The sequence below is a fragment of the Glandiceps talaboti genome, chromosome 10 (genome assembly GCF_964340395.1).
Source record: "Glandiceps talaboti chromosome 10, keGlaTala1.1, whole genome shotgun sequence".
In the NCBI taxonomy this organism is placed as follows: Eukaryota; Metazoa; Hemichordata; class Enteropneusta; family Spengelidae; genus Glandiceps; species Glandiceps talaboti.
In genome coordinates this window covers 485,844-513,464 of record NC_135558.1, presented here as the reverse complement: position 1 = coordinate 513,464, position 27,621 = coordinate 485,844, and the positions used below count along the sequence as shown (strand labels likewise).

At 33.7% G+C, this 27,621-nt stretch overlaps 1 protein-coding gene across 1 annotated transcript in view; it reads right to left on the bottom strand.

The window, feature by feature from the left end:
- The window catches only part of LOC144440857 (uncharacterized), a 56,659-nt gene that overhangs the window by 21,832 nt on the left and 7,206 nt on the right, over positions 1–27,621 (bottom strand). The window contains exons 2-11 of the mRNA XM_078130287.1: positions 10,653–10,833; positions 10,216–10,346; positions 9,212–9,312; positions 8,522–8,616; positions 7,654–7,850; positions 7,189–7,267; positions 5,427–5,616; positions 3,853–4,128; positions 3,189–3,268; positions 2,806–2,872 (exon numbers count right to left, since the gene is read on the bottom strand). Coding sequence (XP_077986413.1) covers positions 2,806–2,872; positions 3,189–3,268; positions 3,853–4,128; positions 5,427–5,616; positions 7,189–7,267; positions 7,654–7,850; positions 8,522–8,616; positions 9,212–9,312; positions 10,216–10,346; positions 10,653–10,833 — 1,397 coding nt within the window. The remainder of the gene's footprint in view (positions 1–2,805; positions 2,873–3,188; positions 3,269–3,852; positions 4,129–5,426; positions 5,617–7,188; positions 7,268–7,653; positions 7,851–8,521; positions 8,617–9,211; positions 9,313–10,215; positions 10,347–10,652; positions 10,834–27,621) is intronic.

Here is a 27,621-nt window from a genome sequence, read left to right as displayed (position 1 = left end):
CACACACACACACACACACACACATACACACACATACATATTATGCATAAACAGTGCAGATCAACATGCACAAGCAGACAGACAGATTTAGACATGGGCAGAAAGAAAGACAGACAGACAGACAGACAGACAGACAGACAGACAGACAGACAGACAGACAGACACACACACACACACACATGCACACACATTATGCATAAACAGTGCAGATCAACATGCACAAGCAGACAGACTTTACAGACTAACAGATTTAGACATGGGCAGGAAGACAGACAGACAGACAGACAGACAGACAGACAGACACACACACACACACAAAATTTGTTGTAACAGTAGCCCCCTTTTATATGGGCTATAAAGTAGTACGCATGAACCCAAACTAGTATTTCAAAATGTGTAAGCAATTTCAGTCACACATGAATTCAAACTAAAAAGTGTTCATGCATATCTAACTTCAACAGACTGAAAGTAAGAATTTTTTTACATGAAGTAAAATACTTTTTTACCCCAAGGCAACGAATGTCATCAACATCAGAAATTGAACATACAAATTTAGATGTTGATAATATTCTTCCAAAATGAAATTTACTAATGTATAAGGTATCGATATTTCACCAAAATGAAATTTACTAATGTATAAGGTATCGATATTTCACTACACTAAACTAGATATTCTCATGAGATGTTGCCATTTGTCATCTCAGACCATTTAATGACTTGTACAAGTCAGCTTGATCCAGTAGATCACTTGAATTCTGTGAACTGTTCAAAGGAAAGTACAAAGTACAAAGTACATCGCTCATCATATATTTTGGGGGGAAATAACCCCTGACAAAATCATCAAAACCACATGCAAATGTTGGACATTCCAGGCAAGTTTATTAAACACACGCATACACTTAATATACTGTGAACCTATTTATTTCAACACTAGACTATTATAGCTAAATATGTGCACAACATTTTTCATGTGAAAATAACTAAATGTAGTCTGTACAAACATTATGCAAATAATATAGATGCTGGGGCATATTTTTGGGAAAAATTTGATGGTATTCATTTGTACAATGGTAACATATTTCTATACTATTCAGCTGTCTTGAAAGAAGTGACTAACAGTTGCAGTGAATATGTGTGGCTGGTCAGATGAATTATTTACAGTAGTGTGTACATTTGCCCTTCTATGAAACTAAAGTATGCCTGACACATCCGAAATGACATTCCACAAAAATGTTTCATGCGGCAAAATAAACACGTTCACAATATTATAATGTACAGGCATACATGGATATCATATTATATGCCAACTTATAGCTTTTGCATACTAATCAGCTAATTTGCATATTTCCTCAAATTCATCTTTACATCTGTCAAAACTAACAGCTATGTATGTATTACTGAATCTACCATACATTATCTGAAGGTTTAATTCATGATATGACAAAATGGAACTGTAATTATATGAACGTTTTGATGGGCATGCTATGAAGGGCTTAACGAGATGGGGTGGTTTGATAAATGATGGGAGGGGGGGTTTATTTCATGAAGACAAAAAAATGCACATGCAGTGAAGTTGTGCCAGGGTGGAGTGCTTGATTGCTGTGTGCTCATGCTAATTACTGGTGCATGCAGTGTAATTGTTATGGCAAGCTACATTCACTAGCTGAAAAAATCTTACTTTTCGGTTTGATGTCGGGCAAGTGTACTGGCTTTATAAGAGAAGCTGCACAGAGAAGTAGAGTGACCAGTTGTTATTAGACTACATCTATAAAACAATGCTTTTATCTCAAGTGTCGTCTGCCACAAGTGTCAAATTTGAAAATATTATCCACAAAGAAAAAGTGGGGTTTTTTTTATATCCTTGTAATGAATGTCATGTTCTTGGTTGTTTTCATCCAAAATTATTTTTGAAGGGTATGAGAAGTTGTTGAAATGTTGAAATTTTTGTTGAAATGACGGTGGGAAAAGAAGTAATGGAGAATTTGACAAACACGAGAAAACTATGACAATATTGAAACTAGAAACAATGGCAACTGGTATTGTTCCATGTTGATAGACAATGTAGAAAATATGGATATTTTTGTTATGCACAAATTTTGACAAGAAAATGTGACTTTGCAACGAAGACAAGTGTATGAGGGACAAAAAGTGGTGACTATCAAAAGAATAACTATTAGCTCAAGAAGATGTTAAAAAGTGTGAAGAAAAACTATGTATTTTCATTTGGAAGTTTGGATGTAAAATGATGGTGATGAAAGATTTTGAAACCAAGGTGGCAGACACAAGCAAAATCAGCACAAATAAATGTGATGATATACATGTAGAAGAAATTACAAAGAAAAGTGTGAAAAAAGTGAACAGAGTGAAAAGAAATGTGACATTTTCAGTTTGTGTTTTCAAAATAAGGATTTAACAAAACATATTAAGCATTGATAAACTATGACCATGTTTTCTGGAGTAGACACAAATACAGAAATACAGAAATGTGACCATTTCAGTTCCTGAAGTTGAAATACATTCTTTCAATTATCAACAAAACAGGTAAAAATCACAACATGATATTTTTAGTTTCAGGTGTATGCACAAATAATGAAGTAAGAGGCCACAGAAAATATTGCTCAAGAGACGACTTGACAAGGCATTAAACTGCTCATTTCAACAAATTAAATTTCATTTATCCTGGCAATTTGTTTGAAGTATTTTGTATTTTGTTAACAATAAATGGACTATTCCTTTGTAAACTTGGATCACAAGAACCATACTGTCATATGTCCAAATCAGACAAATAGAACTATTCAACCTTACCCAACTCTGTTGTTCTGACCTGTAGAGTTGACTTTTGACCTTTACCCTTTGAATTCACAGCACAAACCTACAAGAAGGATGCAAATGTAAAAGCAAAATGTTTATACTTCAACTTGAGATAATACTGTTGATAGGTATAAGCATATGAATTTTTTTTCATAAACAAACTCTAGGTATAAAATACTTTTGGGCAAATCTTCTATTTGTCAATTCGTTTTGCAACTTCTATTTGTCAATTCTATTTCAAAGAAAACTATTAACATGCTGAAGCTTTCTGCAGTATGATGCTGTCAGAGTTCAATATTGAAATTTTGATATGAACTGCAACCTGGTATGACAGTAACATAAGTAAAACATAATTTTGTCACAGCTTTTCTACTTACATGAATGTCGTATGTGTTTCCTGGTGCAAGTCCCATTATAATAGAATTTAGTTCACTTGTACTGTCAGTTTGGCTCTTTCCTGAAAATTATAGAAAGAAATAGTGATGACTTAATTTAAAGATAGCTGATGTAAACAATGTCTGTGTCTCATCATACTACTACTACTACTAGGTTGCAGCACTACTGAACCTTGGTAAGTTTGTGCTACAATGTTTTTTATAGGGTGGTAAGTAGGTAAAATCTACACAAGTTCCCTGGTCATTTAACACAAGGGTTCCCTACCAGTGTTTTTGTCCTAAATGAGGATAGTAAGTAGGTAAAATCTACCTGAGTTAACCAGTCATTTTACCAGGGTTCCCTACCAGTGTTTCCTACCAGCTTACCAAGATTTAGGGTTAAGGTGGTAAGTCAGTAGAATCTACCTAACTTCCTCTGGTATTTTATTGAGGTTCCCTACCAGTGTGTTTTTTAGGGGTGGTATCTGAGTTCCTCATTTTATTCACTGGGGCTCCCTCAACTAAATTCCGGTAATTCTGGTGCAAGGTATAGAATTCTCTGTAAATTTCACTGAATTACCCCCTTCTATCACTTACCACTTTAAATTTCACCCTCTATCAGTTACCACTGTAATACCACTGAACTACCCCCTCTATCATCACTTACCATTATAAACACAGTAACCCTTTAGAACTCCATTAGGATATTCAGGAGGTGTCCAACAGATTTTGATTTGTGTTGTCGTGACACCAATCACTTTTATTTCTCCCGGCACTTCAGGTACCCATTCTTCAGTGGTTGCCATGGCAACCTCACTGAGAGGACTGCTGTCGCCATCTGTGCATGTTTGTAATTTAAATGAGTATTTTGTATACGGCCTGAGATCAGCTACCTCACAACTTGTCTCCTGGCCATGATACACACATCGGCTTACTCCTGAAACTGAAATATGACAAATGATTCAATATACAGTATATATATATAGGAAATATTATCTCATTCAAATCAGATCAAAACAGGAGGCTCCATATATCATAACATTTCAACTATGATTATCCATTATGTTTTCTTTACTGCATTTATAAATGCTTTCCTTCTTGTAAACTGAGTGTTCTCCTTGCTCAGATTCTAATCTGATTGATAGTAGGATTTCTATACTGATATACAATATCACTAAGAGTACAATTAGGTTGAATCTGTCATATACGCAAAATTAAACATGATTTTATAAATATGCTTCCCACACTGTATATTACTACATATGTACCAGAGATTACTACATATGTACCAGAGATTACTACATATGTACCAGAGATTACTACATATGTACCAGAGATTACTACATATGTACCAGAGATTACTACATATGTACCACAGATTACTACATATGTACCAGTGATTACTACATATGTACCAGAGATTACTACATATGTACCAGAGATTACTACATATGTACCACAGATTACTACATATGTACCAGAGATTACTACATATGTACCAGAGATTACTACATATGTACCACAGATTACTACATATGTACCAGAGATTACTACATATGTACCAGAGATCACTACATATGTACCACAGATTACTACATATGTACCAGAGATTACTACATATGTACCAGAGATTACTACATATGTACCAGAGATTACTACATATGTACCACAGATTACTACATATGTACCAGAGATTACTACATATGTACCAGAGATTACTACATATGTACCACAGATTACTACATATGTACCAGAGATTACTACATATGTACCACAGATTACTACATATGTACCAGAGATTACTACATATGTACCACAGATTACTACATATGTACCACAGATTACTACATATGTACCAGAGATTACTACATATGTACCAGAGATTACTACATATGTACCACAGATTACTACATATGTACCAGAGATTACTACATATGTACCAGAGATTACTACATATGTACCACAGATTACTACATATGTACCAGAGATTACTACATATGTACCAGAGATTACTACATATGTACCACAGATTACTACATATGTACCAGTGATTACTACATATGTACCACAGATTACTACATATGTACCACAGATTACTACATATGTACCACAGATTACTACATATGTACCACAGATTACTACATATGTACCACAGATTACTATCAACGGTGCAATTTAATCAATTAAATTTCAAGAATTTACAAGAATTCACATTTCCACTGTCTATGAGTGTTCCCTTACCTTCATAAAGTTTATATGAAATATTGAGTCCACTTTTCAATGTGACTTCTGCCCATTCAGCAGCTATACAGAAAGCATCAATAACCTTGACTTTGGGTGTGTGTGGCTTCTCTAATTTCTTCAAAATTTCTAAAGTCAAAGCGATTTCTTCTTTCAAGTCATCGTGAATACCTGGTTTTGTCTCTACTTCCTATAAATAGAAATTCAGAAATCAAAACAGTGAAGATATTATGAATATAATAGATAGGGTAAAAGTTTATAAAAAAACTTACTACTACATTTCAACATTCTTCCTTCAAAAAATTCACAAGACGACTTGGAGAAAAGGAAGAGAGAAGCTTTGGTCTGATGGTTGTTGTGGTGTCATTTCAGAATACAATGAAGTCACCAAAAGATGTCCAATTTATCAATTGGGAACTCAGAAATTACAAGCGGGCTTAGTGCTCTCAAGAAAAACTTATCTCTTTTATTTATTATTTACTAAACTTTATTTAAAGGTGGTAGCTTAGTTGGCCGGGGCTAATCTTCCTGTTAGTGACTGTTATATGTATCATGTTAACTGAATGGTCATAGGGACTATGATACACTCATACATACCTCCAAAATCTACACATTGCTGATTCAATCCCCAATGTAGTCTAGCTGTTAGACCCCTCAGGCTATTCTGCTCACTGTGAAGGTGACCAAAAGTTGCTATTGAGGGCGATAGCTTGGGTGTACCACCCTCATATCTATTAGCAGAAAGCCTGAGGTCTAGCAGTTAGACTATCCCTAATGCTACCATATCTATTAGCAGAAAGCCTGAGGTCTAGCAGCTAGACTATCCCTACTGCTACCATTTCTATTTGTTTGATTTGATTTGTTTGTGATCTCTACTCCACACAATTGACATACCTTGAGTGCTTGGTTGATTTGTTTGTGATCTCTACTCCACACAATTGACATACCTTGAGTGCTTAGTTGATTTGTTTGTGATCTCTACTCCCTACAATTGACATACCTTGAGTTCTTGGTTGATTTGTTTGTTTGTGATCTCTACTCCACACAATTGACATACCTTGAGTGCTTGGTTGATTTGTTTGTGATCTCTACTCCACACAATTGACATACCTTGAGTGCTTGGTTGATTTGTTTGTTTGTGATCTCTACTCCCTACAATTGACATACCTTGAGTGCTTGGTTGATTTGTTTGTTTGTGATCTCTACTCCACACAATTGACATACCTTGAGTGCTTGGTTGATTTGTCTGTGATCTCTACTCCACACAATTGACATACCTTGAGTGCTTGGTTGATTTGTTTGCGATCTCTACTCCACACAATTGACATACCTTGAGTGCTTGGTTGATTTGTTTGTGATCTCTACTCCACACAATTGACATACCTTGAGTGCTTGGTTGATTTGTTTGTGATCTCTACTCCACACAATTGACATACCTTGAGTGCTTGGTTGATTTGTTTGTGATCTCTACTCCACACAATTGACATACCTTGAGTGCTTGGTTGATTTGTTTGTGATCTCTACTCCACACAATTGACATACCTTGAGTGCTTGGTTGATTTGTTTGTGATCTCTACTCCACACAATTGACATACCTTGAGTGCTTGGTTGATTTGTTTGTGATCTCTACTCCACACAATTGACATACCTTGAGTGCTTGGTTGATTTGTTTGTTTGTGATCTCTACTCCACACAATTGACATACCTTGAGTGCTTGGTTGATTTGTTTGTTTGTGATCTCTACTCCACACAATTGACATACCTTGAGTGCTTGGTTGATTTGTTTGTGATCCCTCAGTCTAAGACAACCCTTCTTCTTACTGGCTAGTGTCCGTAAAGTCCTGTTGAAAAAGATTGATTTAATAAACATGTATTGTAAACAACAACAACAATCAGCTGTTTACTATTATGTTATCAACATAAGCTGGGATGTGCAAGGTTCCCTGTGCTGTTCTCTGATTAACCCTAATGTTACTTATCTCCGTAATTTGGTTTGGGGTAAAAATTTGTCTTCTGGCTTCAGACTTCAGACTTACTTTTTGATGTATTTTTGTATCAATTGTCACAATTATTTAATTCATACACGAATAAAGTCTACTGAGTTTGTCTCTACAACATTTTAAGGTTTTAAAAACTTTACAAAATGAATTATTTTCAAAAAGACAGAGAGGGGATAATGTGAATGTTGAAAGTGAATGTTATAATTTGTGATAAATAACTGCCTTACATTGCAGCAAACCATCCAGTCTCCGTATCTTCAGCATCTAATAGTTTGGCAAGTGTGCACAGCATGGATTCTGATGATGGGTTATCAAGTAGTCTATCATGGCCATCTTCACTACCAGCTAAACAACTGATAGCAAAACATGCATTCTTACTACAACCAGTATCTTGACTACCTAGCATTGTACATAATGATGTAATCTGGAAGAGATAACAGAAAGATTGTGTTTAAAATCTTATCGACGGTTTCAAGTCATATCTTCCCTTTTTCAACAACTGATATCTAAACATATATCTTGATAAAACTTCATCTCCCCCCCCCCCTTCTTTTTCCAAGGGATGAGAGTGAAAAAGCAACTTAAAAATTCTTCTCATCATAAATGTTCTACTACATTTTTTTCCACCAACTGATATATCCCTGGCTGATTTGGATAATTTTTGTTTATTTACAATTATTATGGGTTGATGGCCTAAAACTACTCAAATAAAAGACTGTTCACTGATTTCATTTGATATAACCATACAGCAACCAATAAGAAACTGCACACTTTCAGACAGCAAGATTGCATTTTTTGCTACATTTTGTCTAAATCCAGTTAAACGCACTGCAACTGGATGCAGATACACAAGCAACAATATTTTGATGTTTGCATGGTGGTACGTTTAAGTTCATTTCATTTAGACAAAATGTTCTAAGAAACTAAATTCATTCAATCTTGCTATCTTAAATTTTGGTATGTGTAGTTTCTTAATGATTTCTGTGTGGTTGCATCAAACTGAGGCAGTGAACACTAACTTGAAATGTGAACACTAACTTGAAATGTGCAGTAATATGTTTGAAATGACAAGACTCCCCATCATCCAATACTTACCATTTGATTTGACTCCCTAAGTTGCAGTAATCTAGCTCTACCTTTCTCCATATCACAAAGTCTACCTATAGCAAATGCAGCATTCATACCACGACCTGTACACAATAGAAGACATTGTTAATTTAATCTTCCAGTCAATGAACTAAATTTAAAGTGACTTTTTAACAATTCAAACAGAACTTTTGTGGTCTACTACTGTCATTTTTTAAATATCAAACCATGCTGACAGTCACAGGATGTCATGATAGAATTACAGTATTTCCCTGTCTGGCAATGCTAATATTCAACACTTATTTCCAAGAAAACATTCATAAGGTAACCTGGTTGCTTGTAACTACAACGCCGCCTAGAGGTAGAACAAGGAAATGGACAGCTAGCTTCAAAGTCTGTTGACCTGAAGAAGTGAAACGTTTCATGCAGGTAATACTGTAAATTTGGAAACTTTCACTACACTTATTTTTGTTATTTTACTGGTGAACAAAAATGTGAAAATAAGTAATGGCTAAACTTCAATTGTTGTTTTCTTGTATATGAACAGAGTATACCAGGCTTAGAAATTTGTAAACATTAATCTTTGGGAACTAGTTGAAGAATACAAAAACAAAATTTTCTAGCGGTCAAAATATCTAAGGTTAACAGTATAACTCTTGGTGTTACTCTGTTTGTTTGTTTGTTTGTTTGTTAACTTACCTGCATCATCAAGTCCTAAGGATAGCACCAGTTTAGATAAAATGTCTTGAGATTCTTTGTGAGTCAGGATTTGATCACTACCTTCCTCAGATATGGTCAACCTGTCACAAAACATTGGTCACTACTCGGTTAAAATGTTACTGAATACAGTACTAAATACCTGTTGTGATTTTTTTTTCTCAGCTACATGTACGATAAAGTGACTAACAAATTATAAACTCACAGTAATATTCAAGTTTCATAAGAAGCACTCTGCCTATGTACTCTACATCATTCTCTGTTTATTCATGATAAGGCCTAAAAAAAAGATAATTGTTTGGTTCCGGTTACCCTACCCCACCTAGCTTTTCACTGCCAACCCTAAACTCTTTTTTTTTTGTATTCGAAAAAAGAAAAAAATTAATAAAATTGCAACATTGTGAAGTCTCACGAGAAATAGTGGATGCGGAAACTGACATCAACTTAAAAAGACAATATAAAACTATTCTTCCAATCTGTAATGGCTGTACATCTGATAGGAAGAAACCAATAACACAGAGACCATTTGGAAAACAATGGAAACCTGAACTAGACACTCACACATGAATAAAATATATAATAAAATAAAATACAAAATCTACCTACCCCACATATTCTAAAATTGAGCGTAATCGGAACCACACAATATTTTTTATTAGGCCTAAGGGTAAACTTTAACAGTGCCCTCTATGGTGTGATTAGCAACTAACCTAGCCAAAACCAGTGTAGCAGTGCTAACTGTACACGTTATCATTGGTAAGCTACCCAACTACCCAAAACTAAATTGTATTGCAACTTACCTAGCTAGAACTAGTGCAGCATTGCTAGCTGTACATGTTATCATTGGTAAGCTACCTAACTACCCAAAACTAAATTGTATTGCAACTTACCTAGCTAGAACTAGAACTAGTGCAGCATTGCTAGCTGTACATGTTATCATTGGTAAGCTACCTAACTACCCAAAACTAAATTGTATTGCAACTTACCTAGCTAGAACTAGTGCAGCATTGCTAGCTGTCCACATGTTATCACTGGTTAGTAAATTAGTGACTCTAACCAGCATAATACTAACACAGGAATGATGCAACATCCACTCTCTCCCCTCAGTAGTTTCAGCCTGCAGAAAGAAACAATGGCATATTAACATTACGGTTAGTGTAAAGAGTAGTTGTCCTCTGTCAAAGTAACCAATCATATGTATTGTAGACTGCTTTCAAAAAGGGTCCAATCTACTAAAAACAGAATTCAGTCTGTATTCCTGGATTTCATTTCCACAAATTTCATAAGACTCAGGAATTATTGATAAGTATGTATTTCTCATTAGATTCTGTTTTCATGGAAAAACGACTCCTAGAACATTGAAAACTAAGTTCAAACCAAAAATAAATTAATTGGGCTTTAATTGGACATAGAATGTGTTTACCAGTGTTCCCATGGTTCCTGCAGCATTCATGACAGACTCTGGGTCATCAAATGCTAACATTGTTGTCAGGTCATCTAAAATCTTCAGTGCATCTTTGTCTTGTAATATTGATAATACTCGTTTCTGACCGAGATCATTCTCAGCTAATGTTCCTAAAATATAGGCTGAATTCCCGGCCACCCTGAAATGAAAATGAAAGAAAAACTTCTAAGTAATGTATATATATGATGAGTCACATTGCTGTAATACAACACAAATACTATAGAATATTTAAATTCAAGGGATGGGACTTTTTAACTGAAAAGAATAGATATCAGTAAACCAAAATGCTTAATTTCATTTTTCGGTATACTGTACTTTCTTCAAGAATAAGATACATATATTCACAGCAGCATCTACATTAATTTTTTGTAATTATACAGCGCCCTCTATGGTGTTAGATGCCACACAATGCACTGAAATTATTGTGGTGACATGCATATATCCACGTACATATTTTGTAGCAGAAGTATTTTCATACTTGAATAGCGCCCTCTATGTTCCTAGATGAACATTAAGTACAATGTATTGTGGTCTATGTACATATAGATATGTTGCTTCTAGTTATGAACCTTATTTACAAAGCCATAAAAAGTAGAAAAAGAGAGTACATTCATACTACATGTATATACATGTACACTGCTACTGTTGCCAAGACACTTCACTTTGTCAGTAGTGTAAAACAAATAGTATAATTCATACAACAAAGGGAAAGTTTGGTTTCTAATACTTGTAAAACTGGTTGTCAAGTAACCTTTATACCAGATAGTCAAAGTGTAGGATTATGTCAGCAACACTAGAAATTAAGGAGAGTACTATAAGAAATGTGAAGTAGTCATTTTGTACTCTGTGTATACACTATATCTTCTACTGTGGACATTACACATAGTAGCTAAAGATGGCAGAGTGATTTCGCCAAAATACGCTAGGTAAATTATATACGCCCTTAGGTTTGGAACTAATACAAAACATGTATAGATTTTTCACATCAAACAACGTTTTCACATAATTATTCTACAAAAACAGACCAATACAGTTCAATGAGTTCTGTGTATGAACACATACTTTGCACAGAATCTCAAACTATTTTTTAGGTTACAAAAACAAAAGAAGTCTCAGTATATATTTTTTTGGTGAAAAAAGTGAACATTTTCTCAAATTCTTCTGGTTTTCATTCAAAGTTGTAGCCAACCTGTATACTTTCATTTTGGGAAATGTGAGATTGTTTTAACAAGAAGGCAGTATTGAAACCCCTTCCCCAACTCCACTTCCAGCACAACAATCTTTTTTTTTCACTCACAACTATAAACCACGAATAGTACTTTATCTATAATGCTAATTCCATTAATGTCATCTTGTAATTTCAGAAGATGAATTAAATTTTTAACTTCTTCAACTTCAACAGATTTGGCACTTAAAGGGCCATGTTTCAATCCCAGGTCATTGCATTAGTGTTATCTTAATAAAGATTAAATGGGATCATTCTTTTGCTCTGGATCAAAATACAGTCCCTGCAATGATATCAATTTGACAAATATAGTCCCTGCAAATGATTTCACTGTTAATGTTATTCCACTTCATTTTTAGGGTTCCCACTTCAGGCTAGTATTTAAGTCCAACACATCAAGTACATTAATGACCATTCATATGTTTGAAAACAGCAAATACTTTAGATAGGTGAAAGTGCATTCTGGAATCACAACAAATATTTGTTTATTAAGTCCAACCAAATATTTGTTTACCAATTACCACAAACACTTATTTACCAAGTACCTGTTATGATCAGACACCTAAGAACAAACACAATACCAAAATACCAAAAATATCTACAACCATTGTGAAAAAATACCATTGTGGTTTTAATGACTTGTTATTTCAGGTCAGTGTGTATACAGAAAACACAGTTTAAGGCTATAACCAAAGTACTTATACCAGCCTTGTAGTTAAAGAGATGAGACTCAGCTAAATTTAGACAACATTTGAATAGAGGTGGAGAAAACTATTTTGTATAATGATAGGGTGTGAATATTTGGTGAAGAGATCTCTTCAGAGAGTAGATTGTTCTATTCTTATCATGACAATGGATATTGTGTGGACCAAATGTACACATCAACATTCCCTCCAGAGGTCACTAGGTCAGATTCTCGTCAGAGTTCAACAAGTTTGAGAACACAAGAAACAATAGCAACACTGGTAATTCTTCTCCTTGAAATTATAACAGGTGTCAAATTCTACATCTGCATGACAAAAAATAGCCAAAAATTGACTTCCAATAAAATGGACGAAAATTATTTTATCTTTTTCAAGTAGTTGTTAAAATCATAGATCCCGGTCCATGTTAAAACTCAGGAAAAAGTTATGTTTTCATGTACAGAAAGTTGACACATTGTAAATTCTTTGGAATCTTCTTCAAAGCCAAGGATAGCCCTCTAGACTATCATTTCAGAGATGAAAAATGAAAAGTTATCAGTAAACAGAAACCTCTGGTGTTGTCATTTTCATAGAGCTTTTTGTTTACTTATTTTATGGTTACCTAGGTAACAAGATAGTAAAGATACTAATTTGTATACTTATACATAAATGTTCATGCCTAAGAATTCATTTGAAGTATTATTAACTTTATTTTAAAGTAAAATCACGTACATGTATACAAAGACAGTCTGAATCACTTTTATTTGTTGATTTGTACGTGAAAAACAAACTACTCCAAAATTCAATGACTTTGATTCTTTGAATCTGCATTAGCTGTAACTGGGACATTTTTTTTATCAATCAATCAAAGATATATTCACTCAAAATGGGTCAATCAAAAAGACATTGTATCTGCTAATTAGTGGTCCATATTATCCATACCTGTAGGTGAGGTAGTGCTTTTGAATCTGTTGGTGTGAAAACAGTACTAGTTGTAACTGGAGTATCATTTTTTAATCAGCCAACCACAATATATTCACTGAAAATTGTTACTTTAAGACGTTGAACATATTAATTAGTTGCCAATCATATCAATACATAGTACAGTGACACTCTGGTTCAAATTGTGATTGCTGTTGAAGGCACATATTTTAGGTTTGGACCCAAAAATCAATCTGATTTGGTTTATTGTAGCATGTATATAGTTACAAACAATGTGTTTTCCCCACGGCTAGTGTTCAAGGTGTGCAATTTTACAAAACAAATCTTTTCACAAAATGACATTCCAGTTGCAGCCAGTACAGCTTCGACTACATGTTTTCTGTGTTTTTATCATCAAATTATGTCAGTACATTTTTATAAACATTTCTAATATGTGATACAATTAGATAATTCTACCTCCAAGGTATCATAATTCTACCTTATGGCAATATGGGTACATGTTACTGTTTGTACTTGTCTTGCTGACAAGGCCCCTTAGCTCACTCATATTTCTCCACTAGAACAAAAAAGCATATTAATTAAAATCGATCATTTCCTCAAAAAAGATAAATGAATAAATAAGTAGTAAGACAGCGTCTGCAACAAAGCATGACATAATATGCTTACAGCGTCTGAACAGGTCAGAATAATCAGACATACAACATAATTATACACGGCGGTAAACACATTGCAAGTAACAACATGACTGAGTTTAAACCCACAATTCAAAATGTCAAAGTGTGCATGTGATGTGAACTCTTTTTGTTCATTTAAACTGCCTGTCTAAATCTGGAGATCCCCTATACAATAAACAGTCTCTAACCAACTATTGACAATCAAGCTGTAAGGGTCAACAGAAGGCCGTCACCATGACAACCATCATAGGCTCCTTGATATGCACTGAAGTTTACTATAGTGAGAGAGGAAAGACTGCCTAATAATGGAGTTATTATTAGTTGGTGAATAAGTAGGGACACACTTAATCACATGTAGTCGTTTTTTTCAGATGGCTGACTTTATTCGGATCTGGGAAAATAAACCCTACGGCAATACGCTCACGACTTACATACATGTATGTATTAAATGAAACAGATTATTTTTCATGTCTTCAACTTAGCTTTTGATCTTTACACTTTAATACAGTACAATCATAACTCTGATTTTTCATCTTATGCAACAGGAAGAGGAAATTGGATAAATTTGACAGCACTGAGAAACATTTCACGATAATTTTGAATACATACATGTAATTTCAAAGAATCTGGTCATCCAGGCTAGTGCACTTAGCTACTCTTTACTAGTATAGTTCTATAAATCAGAGGAATAGAACTCAGGTCAATTTTATTATCTTCTAGAATCAACAGGTGGTCAAAACATTTATAGGGTAAATATTGTGAGGCTGCTGTCAATGTTACCGGAGCTCCTGGGTATTCAAATATACTTTACAGTACATATTACAATAACAGTAAAATGGACAGCTTGGTACTTACTAACTGCAACATAACAATACTAATATCAATTTTATTAATAACTTCACAGACATCAATCATGAGCTAAACTTAACGGTGAACAACATCATGTATGTGTGAACTTGAAAGAGTGTTTAACTATAGAATCTAGTATGCAATGATTTTTAATGTTCCAGTTATCCAGTAATATACAGGTTTGACTGCAACATATGTAGTGTCATTCAGATTCAATGAGTCTTCTCTTTACATGGGTGCTGGCTGATAAGGTGGTACTACATGTCATGCCTTACAGACTGTATATAGAGGTTTAGACACTAAATTGTAGACTACATGTACGTATATGTACAATGTATATAGTGTAGGAATACGACAACAGTTCAGGGGCTATACATGTATGTGTATATATGTATATATAGTGTAGGAGCACGACAACAGTTCAGAGGCTATACATGTATGTGTATATATGTATATATAGTGTAGGAGTACGACAACAGTTCAGAGGCTATACATGTATGTGTATGTGTATATATGTATATATAGTGTAGGAGTACAACAGTTCAGAGGCTATACATGTATGTGTATGTGTATATATGTATATATAGTGTAGGAGTACAACAGTTCAGAGGCTATACATGTATGTGTATATATGTATATATAGTGTAGGAGTACGACAACAGTTCAGAGGCTATACATGTATGTGTATGTGTATATATGTATATATAGTGTAGGAGTACGACAACAGTTCAGAGGCTATACATGTATGTGTATATATGTATATATAGTGTAGGAGTACGACAACAGTTCAGAGGCTATACATGTATGTGTATATATGTATATATAGTGTAGGAGTACGACAACAGTTCAGAGGCTATACATGATGAGGTAATGTTGAGTTCTTCTAAATTCCTATGTTGCTAAAGTCTGTACACTATTGGAGTATTTCATATAACTTTATAGGTATGTTTTATTATGGTCTTTATAAAGGTACATGTACTGTCATACTTCTACATGTCCATATATGTTTTATACAAAGAGTTTAGATTTCACATTGTTCTAAAAGCTGGGTTCCACAAAAACGACCATTTTTTATGTTTGATATAAAACTATTATAAGTCTACATGTATAACACAAAGTTCCATGTACACTGATCTATGTTTTACCCACAGCTAAGTTTTCTCAGTTTTATGTTCATTTCATACAAAAAACATGTATATGTATGTTTCACATTCTAAAACTCTGAATAACATGGCCGCTGCTTACAAAGCATTATTCATGTTCCACTCTATTTTCTTATCTTTTCCCTAACATACAATTGTAGGCAATGATAATTTCCATTTTTCTTACAAATCAGAGCAAAGCTTTTAAAAATGCTACAAAAATAGCAAGCAGAGCTGAATGAATTTATATCAACATTTTAATGCAGTCTATTTTCCCTACAGACTGAAAGGATCAGTAGTTGTCAGTATTTAATTCATCTCTTGCGGACGATAATGACAATTTCAGCTATGTATTTACAGTCTATTTTTCCTATACTAATGGTAAAATGACACACAGCAACTAGAAATGTGTTACTTTTGTGGTTCACCTTACTTTGTTTGGTACGCCACATTATGGAAATAGCTGTTATTTTTAGTCTATATTGTCTCCCAGACTATAGCCAAGAACTAAATACAAAATGTAGTCTATATTGTCTCCCAGACTATAGCCAAGAACTAAATACAAAATGTAGTCTTATTTTAGGTATTTTTTTCATTGCTGTTTTCTATGTGATAAATCATTTAAAACAAATAATATTGTCTACACTTTCACTGTTGGGTCCAATTCGTTTTTGGTATATAATTCTAAAACAACATGATAACACAGCTAGTATACATTTATATTACACAAATATTTTAAATTTTTTTTTTATGTTTCAAGGGATTTTACAATAACTCATGTGGCTATCTTACAAAGAAAACACTTGAAAACATAAACATTATATTAATTAGTTCATTGGAACAAAATCAACCTAAGGCCAGTCAACATATAAATATATATGTATATATATGCAGGCTGTAATGACACCCCATGTACTGTTACAGAATGTAGTATGCACAAACAACAGTGTCTTGTAACTTTGTGTTGGTTTTAGATTTCCTAGACAAGTATACATATATGTATATTGTACAACTGAATGTTGCAAGTTTGTAATACATGATACTATTATATAAACTTTCATGTAGTTTGGGTTTGTACTTTACAACACAAGTTATGGACATTCTTTGACATTGTTATAAATTATTCAACAGCTTGTAAGTGGTGTTATTTTAACTTCTGAATGTCAGGGTCACTGTCTTGATGGTGTCTACTATTCTGAATTTATGAAAATCTGTCCTGAAGATAAGAAATATAGAATTTGCTATTTGTACACTATATTAGCTTTCAAATCATGACAATTACATATATACTAACAGTGTACTTGTAGTTTGGAACATACATGTATCTCATTTTGAGAAACTTGGTGTTTTCATGATTGAAGGAGAGTTTGACCTCCAAGCAAGGAATTTATGTACACCACTTTCAAGACACATAATATTTCAAGTGATTTCTGAGCTCCATGCTATACTTTACAGCTGAACAGCATGGATTTCAATATCTACTACAAAAACAGCACTACTACTAGAATCAAAATGCCAACATGACTTGACTCTATGTTAGGACAGAGTGGATTTCCAATTTTCAGGGCTACAAGACAGAAGGGATTCCACCATTTTTTGTACATGTTAAGTCATTAAAACATTCCAAATCACTATTTTTAGTGTCTATGTTGGTCAAGACAAATACACACCCTCATCCCTAATTACTCTATAAATACACTATCTATCAAACAGTTCATGAACATTGTATTTCAAATTACCATTTGTCATGATTGACAACACTCAATAGTTGTAATTAGTACTTCTAGTAAATGACTGTTTTGTCATTACACTCTCACTGCAGTTCCCTTTGTTTCTAGTGTCATGTTATGCAATGTTCTAGCTCCTTTGCAAACAGTACTACTGAGTACCCTCATATTATATTGTGTTGTGTTGTGTTGTGTTGTGTTGCATTGCATTGCGTTGCTATGTTACATTGCACTGTGCTGCATTGTGTTGCATTTCATAGTGTTGTGTTGCATTGCATTGTGTTGCATTGCGTTTTGTAGTATTGCATTGCATTGCACTGTATTGTGTTGTGTTTCGTAGTATTGCGTTGCATTGAATTGCGCTGCATTGTGTTGCGTTGCATTCTGGTTGAGATCTGTACATGTAGAACACTTTATGGTTGAGATCTGTACATATAGAACACTTTATGGTTGAGATCTGTACATGTAGAACATTTTATGGTTGAGATCTGTACATGTATAACACTTTATGGTTGAGATCTGTACTTATATAACACTTTATGGTTGAGATCTGTACATGTAGAACACTTTATGGTTGAGATCTGTACATGTAGAACACTTTAGGGTTGAGATCTGTACATGTAGAACACTTTATGGTTGAGATCTGTACTTATATAACATTTTATGGTTGAGATCTGTACTTATATAACACTTTATGGTTGAGATCTGTACATGTAGAACACTTTATGGTTGAGATCTGTACTTATATAACACTTTATGGTTGAGATCTGTACATGTAGAACACTTTATGGTTGAGATCTGTACATGTAGAACACTTTATGGTTGAGATCTGTACATGTAGAACACTTTATGGTTGAGATCTGTACATGTATAACATTTTATGGTTGAGATCTGTACATGTAGAACACTTTATGGTTGAGATCTGTACATCACCTGTAGTATTAAAAGTAAAGTTAGATGTGTAACTGCATGTATGTCATATTATATGGTAAAGAATAATATTGGATCCAATTACCCAATATCATGTTCATCATGTTAATGACATTGTATAACAGCTTCACAGACAAGTTTACAATGGACAAAACAAGGTATATTGATTATGATGCACAGCATCCAGGCCTGTTACTGAGTGACGTCATTGTTTTATCATTTGGAGACAAATGTAAGCAGACAAGACAACTGAAATATTAGAAATACATGACATGTAACTTTTATAAATTTAGTATGTTTTCATTGCATTGTTATAGTTTTCAATTTGATTATTATATTATTACATGTACATGCTATTAGTGTTACTGTTTAGGTCAGCGACTTGCCGTTGGCTTTCAAATTTAGCAATCCTTGTTGCAAAGAACACCAGCTTTCAAATTTAGCAATCGTCATTGGAAATGATCGCTACATTTGAAAACCAATGACAAGCCTCTAGGCTATATGTTAGTGGGAATGCATGAATAGCATATAGTTACTGATATTATTAAGCTCAAAATTTACATATATATTGCTTGACTTGTAAATATTAGCTAGTTTATACAAACCCATAGATTCACTTGCATTTTTAATACCCAATACTCCATCATCAACCTGACATCCATGTATAACAAACAATATCATTTCTTTACCTTAAAGTATCAATGTACTGTTAATATTGTAATATTGTCAATGGATATTTTGCTGGAAACTTTCTGTGTTATTTATCAAATCAATATTTCAGGTTTAAACAGTATTATCAGAATCATGAATTTTAGATTTCTCATTGGCTTTGAAATACAGATCATTTTCAGATGTAATATCAACTAGGCACCACAAGTAATATGTCCCCACCAAATATCAAGGCAATCAGTCTGGCAGTTTTTGAGTTTAAGTTGTGCACACACACACACACACACACACACACACACACACACACACACACACACACACACACACACACACACACACACACACACACACACACACACACATTCAGGCAGACAGACACACACACACACATTCAGACAGATAGGCAGACACACACACAGACACAGACAGGCACACAGACAGACAAACAGACAGACAGACAGACAGACAGACACAGACACAGACACAGACACAGACAAACAGACACAGAGACAGGCACCGCACCATGGCACTACATGTACTGAACTTTATTAGTTCAGTTGTGCTAAAAACATGGATGTGTAACAAGATACAAAATGCATTGGTTTCATACACTTTCACAGATCAGTACAGAGCTGGCATTGATAAGAACTTAGGTGGAAGTGATGTACAGGTCCAGCTAGTCAACTTCCGTTAAGCTTGTTTTTGACCATTTCTGTTGTTAACTTACAATTTGAAAAAAAAATAGAAGTAATCAGCAATACATTTAATGGAACTTCTGATCATAATCAGCTCCATACTGAAAGTGAATGAAATCAATAGTGAATTCATAAGTTATCCTTTCTCTTTAACACTTGATATTTTTCAAATCCTGAGGTGCAACATGGACATGTACGGTAGTACACTAGTCACTTATAAATATCAACTTGTAAGAGTTGCTGTACACATTTTACACATTATACATGTAAACATGGTCAATAAAAAATATTGGGCCTTGACCCCAAATCAATTCAAATTTATCCATATACAACTCAATGTATTTTGAAAAGAATACAATATCAAGACTTAAAGTCATGTGTGTAACAAAACTGTTCTCAATAAGTTTTCCAATTTACAACTACATGGATTGTAGCTTTGACCTAATTCAACACAAAACCCATAATCTAGTATAACCTGTAGTCTGTGTGTGTATACTTATGAAGATGTCATTCTACCCTCTCAATAACAAACTAATTGAATTCTGGTTTCTTTCCAGATGAGAATTCTTTCATCTTATTTACCAGGTATTTCTAAGGATTTGTACTGATTGAAAATTGATGATTTTTGTGTATCTTTTGCCATTTTTATCCAAAATCAAATCTGTCTCAATTTATTCTAGAATCGAAACTTGTGCAGGGAAGTTCAGAGAGTTCACCCCTGGCTGGTTGGACACAGTGAAATAGATAGATACTCTAACTAGTTTTGATTTTGAAATTATATATCTAAGAATGACATACTTTGCTCACTTGTTAAAATATCAAATTCACTTCACAATTCTAGCTAACTTAATTTTCATTGCAGGACTAACTTGATGGCTATGGCCACACATACTCCCATAAACAAGATGCTTGTGGGTCTCAGTCTATAGGAAACCAACACACAGGAGAATATGGTCAAGCTAGTGAAAAGTCAACAGTAAATGAGTACAAATATGGCTTGAATCTTTAACTAGATTTACACCTCAGTGGGATTTTTCAAGACATTTACTAACATTCAAGGGCTCTAACCATTCCATGCCATGCTGTCAGCCAACACTTGGTTTAGAAGCCTGAGAGGACTGAACAATATGACATGCATCGATGTCTAAGTCCTCGCCAGACCTGTTACTTAGCTACACCCCCTAGTCCATTTATGAGATTATTGTCAAATATCATGCATCTTTCTTCTAGTCTAGTTTCCTATATGCATTAAGATCTCTACAATCATCTCCACCATATACTCAAACTCAACTCAAACTGGTTAATCTAGCACAATATTCCATTTTTATCCCCTCTGCTTGACGAATAGTTCCATACATGCCATTAATTCCTGCAAAATCTTCCCTGTTGGGAAATGTAACGACCCACAATGCTTTGCAGCAAACTCAATCGATTCAAAGTTATCTAAATTGAAACTGGTACGTTGGGACAGGTATGCTAATGTAATCCAAATCAAGTCCATCTTTCAGTTATTTTTAGTGTGGACGGAGAGTTGATTCGATGCGGATCTGGATCAGTTTAAATTGAATTGAACAGAATCAGATGAGGGCGAGACTAACATGTAATATCATGCTTCGATAAAAAACACATAATTACACATTGCTTCATAAAGTATTACAGTGTGTTGGCACACAGGTATTTATACAATAGACAGTTTACTAAGGCCATTCTATTATTGGCCTTTGCCAAACAAAAACAATTAACAATGAGATTTTTAGTAGATCCGATTTACTGATAAAAAGGACTAAATGTATGTAAGCTATGACCTGAAAGATCAAGTTGTAAAACACAATAAAAGCACAAACAATGGATGTTCAAATCTTTAAGTTATATTTGTTATCACGATGGCAAATGTGAGTAACAATGGCTTACACACAAAATGCAATATAGGGCACCCTCACCAACAGTAACTTTGATTATGATTCTAATTCTGATTCTATGTTGCCTTGGTAACACTACATATCGCATCAAGTTGTGGTTGTAGTAAGTGTGAAGACTGTTGATTTGTGTTGACATTTCTTTTTTGAATATTCCAATAGATTAAATGTAGACGGTGTTGGAAAGTGTGTGAATGTGTGGTTGATTTGTATGTAATACTATTGGATAGGGAGGTCAACCTTTCTATTGAGTACCTATAGTTACCGATAGTCTGGAAAACTTTCACCTGTTTTCCAAGGGGTTGTTTTCTTCAAATATTGCTGTCTGTTTGATGTATTATATTGAAATATGCCACTGTAATGAGCAGGGTGCCTGTATTTCTAATGTAACTGGTTAATTTTATAATAACAACAAAGATACATGTAACAATTGCACATTTCTATTAGAGATCTACCAATACGTTACAAAATGTATATGCATTCAGGTGAGTCAGTCATGTCAAGAGATATTCATGTAACCATGGCAACTACAATGTACACTTGTATATTCTATCTGATTCACCTACTGACAGTGACACTTGTTAACCTGACATATCTACTGCAGTCAGCTGTAGTATGGCTTGTAGCCATGGCAACTATACATAGGTTGTGTACCAGGTGACATTCTGTAACCATAGCAACTACATTTGCATATGCTATCAGAATCAACCAATGACAATATACATTATGAGCAACCACTTGAAATGTACTCAAACTTATTCGATCATAGACATTGAAGGGTCTATGTTTATGACCTAAGTGATCTGTAACCATGGCAACTGTATTTAAGATATGTCTTCCAGATAGCAGATTGTAACCATATGTAACCATAGAAACCATCATTCATACTGCATATTTATTTGGCAGTGTAAACTTTGGAGGCTGCATTACTTGTTAGAAGAACTGACAATGTATTCTTCCGAGTGTTTGTATTGGACTCTGCACACATCTATCATAAATTTGTTCAGCTTGTTGAAATTTAGTGAAACTAAAATGGACAGACCTGTTTACCAAATACAAAGTGTCCTTGGAAAAAATCTGTAGCCATGCATGTTATTTTAATAACTTTACAAAATGCAAATAATTTGCTATCAATTGACCCAAATCCACAACCTCACAGCCCTAAAAAAAATTTGTTATATACTCATGTACATTTTATGTATCTGTAAATAAATATATCTTATTTGCTTTGTAATCATAGAAATTAAAGTTCTGTCCTCTCAGTATATCTGTATCTGCAGGCATACAATAACCATGGCAACCACATTTCTAGGCAGTTCAATGTAAAACCTGTATCTGTTGCAGAAGATGTTATCATTGAAGGTGGGGTGTTACCATGGCAACTGTCATTATGCACTACCTGCATTTGTATTTATTCTATTGTACATGTACATTTTTGTACATCTGTAACATTTTTAAAATTTATTTGTCATCATGTGCAAAAAAATGACATGTCAGATGGTGGAAAAAAAGAAAAATAATTTAGTGAATCATTCCTTCTGTCCATTTTCTTAAATGTTATTAATAGGTCAATGTTTTGGAGATTTGTATGAAGTGGGTTTTTACTTAAGACTTCTATTTTATTTATTTTTCAAGCAGAAAATTCACGGTCTATTGGATCTTGAGAAACTCATAAAATGCTGTCTTATTATTGACATGTACCATAAGATACAGGTACATATATTATATGTATGTATGGAAAATATGACAAAAAATATGAAGATTTCATTTCATCAAATCTCAAATATACAACAAACTTACCAAATAATGTTATGCCATCAATAAATTCCTACTGATTTGTTCCATAATTCATAAGTCTAAATTTGAGAAGAAGTGTGCCAAAAAACAGCTGTACCAAAACAATAATTTTGAAAATGTTTTAGCGGGAAAATGATCAATATGAAATTCGAACAACTGTAGATTTCTGGTCAAGGTCAGACTACATATATTTAACATTAGGTGCAGTTGTTTTATTTGATTTTAATTTTTGCAAAGATTATACTGTTATTTATTTCAGTTTGAGATTAGTGATATTTCAGACGGACATTTAGTGTTTGGAGAAAACAATGATTGTTCCTTGGTTAGAATCTGATTAAAATTAGAATTTAATTAAATTGTATTGCAATCATTTTGAAATCAATCGGAAATCAGATGGAGGATTTCTACATGTAATTACTTTAATAGCTAGAACTGGTTTATTTTATTTATTTTGTAAGATTACACAGATCATGATAAATTGACTTTGAACTGGAATATTTCACATCTACTCATTTATTCTGAGATCTATAATCATATATATATTTCAACTATCTTCCAGGTGAGTGTTTATTGACATTAACATTATTATGTGGAATTTTTCACACCTACCCATTTTAGTCAAAATTTACAATAACATACACATATATGTAAACTGTGTTCTAGGTCAGTTGGCATAATTAACTAGAATTGTTTACATTTACCCATATTTATATACATACATACATACATACATACATACATACATACATACATACATACATACATACATACATACATACATACATACATACATACATACATACATACATACATACATACATACATACATACATACATACATACATACATACATACATACATACATACATACATACATACATACATACATACATACATACATACATACATACATACATACATACATACATACATACATACATACATACATACATACATACATATTATATGTACATATATGTAATTAAAAAAATATGCTATGTACAAACCCCCATAATTTTGATTACAGACATCATGACAACATGCGTGTATATGTATAGGACTCTTTGCTAGACTTCATTATGAAACCTGGGACAATCTGAGTAGTCTAGCTGCTATCCATGACTTTGGCTCTGATGCAACCCCTAGTGAAATCAATGTTGACATCAGCATCTGTACTAAAATAGTGAAATCAACGTTGACATCAGCATTTGTACTAGAATAATGAAATCAACATTTTATGTCAGTATTTTCACCCATGCTGAAAACATCCTAAACTCAGCTTGTGCCACTGTCTTACAAAAATGACTCACATGTGAATAAACTTGAAGTAACCTGACCCATTCTCTATCATTGTATCAAGGCAAGTTACATGTCAGTGTGGGTACCAATATAATGTTACTGATTGGCAATCAACTATAATCTGTTACTATCTTCACAATATCTGGGATTACTCAACACTACTTTACTTGATAGAAATAAATACACAATGTAGTTGTACATGTAGATACTAGCTTGATAGGACCTCTTCTGTGTTGCCAGTAAATACCTCTAGCCTGGCATCCAAGATGTTCTGTTTATTTAGAAGTACAGTATACAAATATATTCTAATTTCTAGAGTCCATGCAGTCCTGTGCTATGTACCCTGTATGCTACACTATAGAAATCTATGCTATTCTATAAGAATTATAATATTCTAATCTATTCCTAAAAGACATCCTATAGGAATTCCTAAAAGACATCCTATAGGAATCCTTTAGTATTCCTAAAAGACATCCAATAGGAATCCTTAAGTATTCCTAAAAGACATCCTATAGGAATCCTTAAGTATTCCTAAAAGACATCCTATAGGAATCCTTAAGTATTCCTTTAAAGAATCCTACAGGACTCCTTAAGTATTCCTAAAAGAATCCTATAGGAATCTTAAAAGAACAGGGCCAAAATTTGTTTAAAGATTTTTCTTATAGGAATACTTTAAGAATCTTACAGAATTGCTATAAAACTTTTTCCTATCAGATCCTACAGGATATTTTTGTAAGGGCATGGCTTTGAATATCTTTGGAGAAAGGAGATCTCAAGATTCAGAGCCACAGATATATAGCCTCTAGACTGGAACGATCTAGGCTATCACATGTACCTGCTGTCCTATCCTACAGTAATCTGGCATATTTGCTGTCCTGTTGTATAGTAAGGTATTGAATGACACCAATCATTCCAAACAAAACAATGACATGCATCACATCAAAAGTGTCACCTTTATCAAAGACACTAGTGTTGTCTTTGTAGCAGTTATCTTGTCTGTCTTTACATAATTTGTCTTTGTGTCAAGCTAACTACCTTCAAGCAAACGCTAGTTGTACATGTATTACATTAATTAGAACATGACAGCATTGATTTCAGACTACATTGTACATTTAGGGTATTTAAAAATGGCAGACAAAAATGCAGACATTCAGTAAATATTTTTGAAACCACACGACACGTCAATGTTTACATACCCCTCTGAATTCACAAACTCATAACCAATCTCACTGGACATGGTGGGTAAATATCAAAACAAATCACAAATTTGGGCAACAAGGATGGGCAAACAGTTACCCTCAATACAGCTACATACTGGTAATTGTGTAGTGCAACTGGAATGATACTATACAGACCTTTAGGTACTAGCTTCCATGGCAACAATAATGAATAAGTAATATTCTGGTAGCAACTTTCCCTTTGTGTCAAACTCATTAAATAATCAAACATAATTAATAATAAACTGAAAACTGCACCCCTGAATTGAATCAAAAGTTAATCTACATATATTATTAATCCATGTAATTCATACATTGAATTTTTCAACACTCCATCATGCATATTGAATAGTGTTTATTGTTTATGAGTGCACACAAAAAAGAACACATTGTGTAGAATATGTTTGGTACACTCTATGGTACAATGCATATTACACAAAACTGAAAACTCTACTACTACATATTGCATAAAGGTGTTTGTTCAACCATGTAGGGTCTATGGTTCAACTTAAAGCGCTAGCTTGAAATTTAAACTGTGGACAGTCATTCATGTTTATTTTCACTATACATGGTAAAAAGAGCTGTGATCAGAGTATGTTCTAAGCTAATTTGACGCACCACTGATGCACAGCAGTTTCTTATACACACATCCCATATACTATGTGAAGTCCTACAAGAAAACCCAATTTTTATCATTTTGACCCACAACAAAAACATTGTTTTTCATGAAGGCAGACTGGCTGTGGTTTTAAAGTGATGACAAAGCTTGTATATGTTGTGTACACAAGTATATTTGTATGTGTATGTCACTATCAAATTCATGTGGACATTTAGAAGTGCTCAGATACATCATCACAATTAACATGTATTTGAAAGATAAAGAAAATTAGTAAATTCCAACAAAAATATCTGCTTTCCAATGTTTTAAAGACTTTATGACCATTTATTTATTCTCAGCATGTCAATCTCATCAAATCACTGAAAAGTTGAAAGTTGACTTCCAATATCTTCTTTGTAATTTATTCATTTTTCAATGCATTGATTGCAAGGTTTGATGTGAAAACTGCTGTTGCTAAGGCTCAATCTGTAACAACAAACTGAGTATGAACAACACAAAATATGTTATGCTCAAGTGTTTGTTATACCATTTCACATACAAATT